The sequence below is a fragment of the Lipotes vexillifer genome, unplaced genomic scaffold, assembly GCF_000442215.2.
Source record: "Lipotes vexillifer unplaced genomic scaffold, Lipotes_vexillifer_v1.1 scaffold366, whole genome shotgun sequence".
NCBI lineage: Eukaryota > Metazoa > Chordata > Mammalia > Artiodactyla > Lipotidae > Lipotes > Lipotes vexillifer.
The window spans coordinates 1465428-1470945 of NW_006780143.1; the positions used below are offsets into that span (position 1 = coordinate 1465428).

The following is a 5518-nucleotide window of genomic DNA, read 5'->3' on the forward strand; positions in this document are numbered from 1 at the left end:
GGCATTCCTAAACCCACTGAAAAGGCACGTTGAGATTTCAAACATATTAAAGTAAAGTCAGTGGAGGGGTTTTACTTGGACACATCATTACACACATACACACACTCACACACACACACTCCATACATATCTCTGTTTAATTGGGGATCATGCAGAAAAGAGAATAAACTATGATTTTCCTCCTCTCCTTTCTGGTCCTTTCTTTCCTAGGCTGTTGCAGGACCTGGCAGGATTACTAGCTTAGGAATTCAAAGAAACGCCACCACATCGGTATAGGAAAAAAAAAAACAAAAAAAACCCTGCATTCTTATTTGACATCTGGAATTCAGTTTTCTTGTAGGAACTTGCAATAGGAATTGAATTTTGAGAACCACCCACCTCAAAGGCTCCTATTACCAATCTCAAGGATTCCTGCTCTGACTTGGACATCTGTGGGATTTATTAAGGTAGATTACTTCTGATAAATCACGGGTCAGGAGTGAAGACGAAGACGCTCCCCTCCCTACCCCTAAAGTGAAAAGCGGGAGGCTCAAAAATCACCCAGGGGCACCTGGCCACCATGTCTGATAATCCGTGCAAACCTTACCACGTATGTGCCACTGTGAACCGCCGCTGTTTGGGGATGTTGCTACTGAGAAGCATCCTGCGCAGGAGCCTGGGTGAATTTCTCGGCGAAATCACCGGTGAGAGCTTGGGAGAAACCGATTTCCTTGCTGTCTTGGACTTCTCGTGCTGCAACAGGTTTTCCCGCAAGGATTTCACAAGATCCTCGTTCAGCCAGGGGTTTGGACAATGCGGATTATCCACTTCAGGGACTGTTAAAGTGTCCGGACTTGCCGTCTGCTGAGCCATTTTCCCGGTCAACTTGGTACAGTTGGCAACTATCCAGGGCAACGTGGTTCCCTGGCCTCTTTCCAGTGATTGCCTTCCTCGGACTCTCGCGGAGATGTCCGGGGAAGCAGGTCGGATCGTGCCGCTGCTAGTTCATTCGGTCGCCTGCCTCAGTCTCTCAGCGGAGACTGGGCTGGGAGTAGAGGAGGCGAGCGCACTCCACGGCGGAAGCCCCTTGAACGTCACCCCTCCTCTGCCGATGCCCTGCCAAAGATCACCGCCGAGCTCGCAGGGCAGAGGAACATGGAGGGAAGCCACGGCGAGCGAGGCTTTTGTCAGCGCTACAAGGCAGCCTGTTAAACTATTGGAACTAATGCGCCGCAGCTGCTCCTGTGACTGCTGCTTATGTACATAAAAAGTCCTGGGGGGGAGGGCTTAACCATCAGATGCCTGCTGCTGGCTGTTTGGCTGGTCTTTCCATTTGCTTATTCCTGAATCCAAAGGAAAGAAAAACTTTGAACTTGACCTTCCTCTCCCGCAAGGTCTATTTATCTCCCTTCGGTCCGCGTTCATAAAAGAAATTGCTAGTCCCTGGTTTTTATAAGGAGAGAATAAACAAACATGAGCTAGACAAGGAGAAATACATCCCTGTTGGCTAAACTCAATCTGATGCACCTTATAAAACAAACCCCAAGAGAATAAAATGAACTCTTTCTTTTCCTCCCTCTTTCTCTCTAGTTAGAAATCAAACAAAAGGTTTCAAAATACTGCATACGGAACACATTACAGGTTGCCGTTGTGTTGTTTAGGCTTGCTAATGCAGGCCCTTTCAAAGCGTGGAACAACACAGTTACATACACGAATGGTGTTTGTTATCTCTTTACATTTAAACTTATGATCCTCCAGAGGAGCAGATTGTTTTCACAGGGGACTAAAAATGATTTTAGAGTTTCAATTATTGCTTATGGTATATACATTTTTATTCACTTATAGAAGAAATAAACCTAGCTTTTCATAGTTATTTCCTTAAATGTTTTTAATATAAGATTTTTATTCGTGGTCAGAATAGCTTCAACAAACTTAAAGGAGGTTTAAAATAAAAGAGAAGATATTATTTCTTACCTATTTAGTTTGCTACTGGAGAAAAAAATGTAAATATTACAATAATTCAAGTAAGTAGGTGATAAGGCCTGTTAAATCTCATTATACGGACACCAGAAGTGTAAACATTAGAACTGAATTTGGAAGGGAATCCAACCCTTTGATTATAGATGTCCCCAGCAGCCTAGTGATGCTACAGACAGCTCAGGATTGAAATCAAGTCACATATCTCAGCATCTAAGAAAGTATTTTTTAAAAATTTAAAACACAGTAATTTAAGAAGGAGTTAGGAAATGCAGAATAGAATAGTCTGACTGAATTTTTTTTTTGGTTTTTTTGGTTTCTATGATTACTATTAGGTCAATTCTAAGAGTTCCTCCTACTGTCTTCCCCGGTCGTTCCACCTTAAGTTTTAATTTCTTGTCTTTAAAATGTTACAGAAAAGGACACTCTGATGTTCTATTCACAGAAGCACAGGGTCACCACTTGGTGTACCTATAATAATTTAAGTAATAATTAAAATGAATAGCCAATTTCTGTAAAATGGGCTGAGGGCCTGACGATTATATTGGGAGTTGTGCAAAACAGGTATGTGTAAGCGTGCTTACCCTCAAAGAGTTTATAATTTAATGGAAAGGACTGCACTATGCTCAGAAAAAGACACCAGAAGACCTAAAAAGTGAAATTATCAGGGGCAGAAAAATACAATGAGAATGGCGTACATAAGTAAAGAGGGAATGCTGAGTTGCAGTAAAGCTTGAAGAGGGGAAACATCAAAAATTAATGGAAAGGAAATTAAGAAAGAAGTGCACTCCAGATGAGGAATTAGAATGTGCAGTTCCAATAAAGAAGAAGTAAGCAAGTTTTGTTCAAAAAGAAAAAAAAATTGAAATCAGTAGGTATAAAATAAACCCTGTTCAGGTTTGTAGAAATAAAAAATTCAGATAACAGGATAAAGTGAGAAAAAAAACAGTAGGCAGTAAACTGACATGGCAAAAAAAAGAAAGAAAAATTTCCCACTTTCTAAAGACTTAGTTTCATTCAACAAACACTTGTGGGCATTTATTTTGTGCTAGGCACTATATCGAGTGCTCTAGGATATTTAAAGGTTAGTTCCATGCTGTCCCTGCCCTCTAGGAGTTTATAATCCAGTAGGACAGATAAAGTGCAAAACAATTGACATGAAAGTATAGCCCAGGTACCCAGAGGAGAGCCTGGAAGCTGAAGATATTTAAACGCCTGGCTCTAAGTAGAGAAAAGTGATTCTCAGTGACCAAATAAAGGGATTGATATGACTGAGAATGATATAGGATCTACGTTGGGAAATTCACTGAGTTCAGAGAATTCTAGGTTCTATTCTTGCTTACAGTGACCTTCCCTTAAGAGGAGTAAAATATTTACACGCTAATCTTCTCATAATTGGCATGCCATGTGGGTGCTCAAAGAGACTGGGCACTTTGTGGATGATCGCAACTATGCTGAAATAGAAGATACAACACAATTCTATTAACAAATCATTGAGTGTTGTGGTTAAACACAGACTAAGACTGAAAAAGGCGTTCTGCAAATCTCCCATTGCTTGGTGCATATTAAAGGGATCCACTGTAGAAGCAGAATTGTCTACTTCTGTACAGGTGCCCATATTCTATCATTATTTGTTCAATTTCCTGACATCTACAATTACCCTCCTGAATGCCCCCCAATGATTTATGGCATGCATGCTCCTTTTTGAAAATAAAATTAATTTGGTTTTGAGAATTCTTTGCCACCTCCTTGAAATAGCTTGAAAAACCCTGCAGTGTTACGAAATCATGCTTGAAAATAAGTGCCTTAGGAAAAGCACACATTGTAAAGTTCTGAAGATAACCAGGTTGGGGAGGCCTGGATAAATTGGCAATTCTCTTTATAATAATGCAGAAGGTCAAAGGAATTCTTCCAACAGGAGGACTACACAGCTTGCTTTTTCTTTCTTTTTTTTTAACAAAATCTTTTAAAAACTAGCTGCCAGAAACTTTTCCAAAACACACAGTACTGTAAGTGACAGCCAAATAAGGCCTTAGATTTTAACGAGTGGAAAACTGAAAGTGGGAGAAATGTTTTGATAAAAGCACCCACGCCTAGAACAACAGATAACATCTCTTAACAAAAGTTTTCCTAGATACCTTTTTGTGGATTTTCAAAATCTGTTTTTTTAGCTTCTTTGGAATCCTTGAAAGCATTTATTTAATTAATTATTCATAAGCAGCAAAACAAATAAGAAATAAGATTTGCACAGGTTCTGAGACAACGACTTCAAAGTATGCCTTTGCCCAGGTAAGATCAAGCCAGGCTGGATTTCCCACAACTAAAAGGGAGCAATGGTACAGCTAATTCAAAAGAATGGATAAATTAAAATGAGTTATACTTGACTATGGAATGCATTGTATGTTTCTCCCAACCATGTTTTAGTTAGGTAAATAGTGCGTTAAAATGAGACTGCTTTTTAAATTGTCCACAGGATGTGGTCCATGGAAATGATCTGATAGTGGGAGAGATTATGTTGTCTGGCAGTTAAGAGGGTATATATGGAACCCAAAAGCATGTTTGGAACCCCAGCTATGACACTTACTAGCTGTATACTTTGTCTATGGCTAAGTTCCTCATGTGTGAAACAGAATGAGAATAATAACTGTTGCATAAGAATGCTGCAAAGATTGAATGTGTTAATACCCATGATACAAAGTATATGAAGAGTGCCTGGTACAGGATAAACACCCAGTAAATGAAACCTGCCACTAACTGATACAAGGAACTTACAGAAATTTATTTACACGTAGTAGATACCAACTATATACCAGGTATTTTGCATTTTCTTTCATTTAATTCTTGCAATAACTCTTAGGGTGTTATTTCATTAACACTGTTTTACTGAAGAGGTCATAAGGAGGTTAAATAACTTACCCAAAGCCATTAGTTCAACAATGCACAACAGAGGTTTGTCAATGAAGTCCCAGGGCCTCTTATTTCAACTGTGTATCAAACCACCCCGAAAGGAAAGCTGATTTAATATTTAAAATCAATGACGAATACTTCTATGGAAAATAGTAGAAATCTGAGTGTCCTGAGTTCTTGGTTTAGTTAACACTAAATTCTGTCCTTGGCTTCACTTGGGACATATATGTTGACAACCTGTGAAGCCTGCCAAGTCATGAAATTCTTACAAAGACATGGTATTCAAGTGCGGGCAGCTTGAGGTGGAATTCCTGAGTGGTTTTTCATCTACATGCCTGTATTTCTTTGATATGAACGCGTTTTCATTAAACTCCATGGTAGTTTGCCACTTTACAAACTAATATATTTGAAAATTATTTTATTTTATATTTTTAATGTGATTATTTTTTATTTTGAATTTATATCCTTATAAATTCTGATGATAAAATTATATTATTCCGGGACTTCCTTGGTGGCACAGTGGTTAAGAGTCCACCTGCCAATGCAGGGGACACGGGTTCGTGCCCCGGTCCGGGAAGATCCCACATGCCGCGGAGCGGCTGGGCCCGTGAGCCATGGCCGCTGAGCCTGCGCGTCCAGAGCCTGTGCTCCGCAA

At 39.8% G+C, this 5518-nt stretch overlaps 1 protein-coding gene across 2 annotated transcripts in view; it reads right to left on the bottom strand.

The window, feature by feature from the left end:
• PDE4D (phosphodiesterase 4D) overlaps positions 1–5518 on the bottom strand; it is a 1474095-nt gene that overhangs the window by 743366 nt on the left and 725211 nt on the right. Inside the window, exon 1 of one of the 2 annotated variants that reach the window (XM_007453218.1) lies at positions 587–902. The exons of the other annotated variant lie outside the window; for it this stretch is intronic. Coding sequence (XP_007453280.1) covers positions 587–852 — 266 coding nt within the window. The 5' untranslated portion in view covers positions 853–902. Of the gene's footprint in view, positions 1–586; positions 903–5518 lie in introns of those variants that run through there. 2 annotated transcript variants of the gene reach the window in all.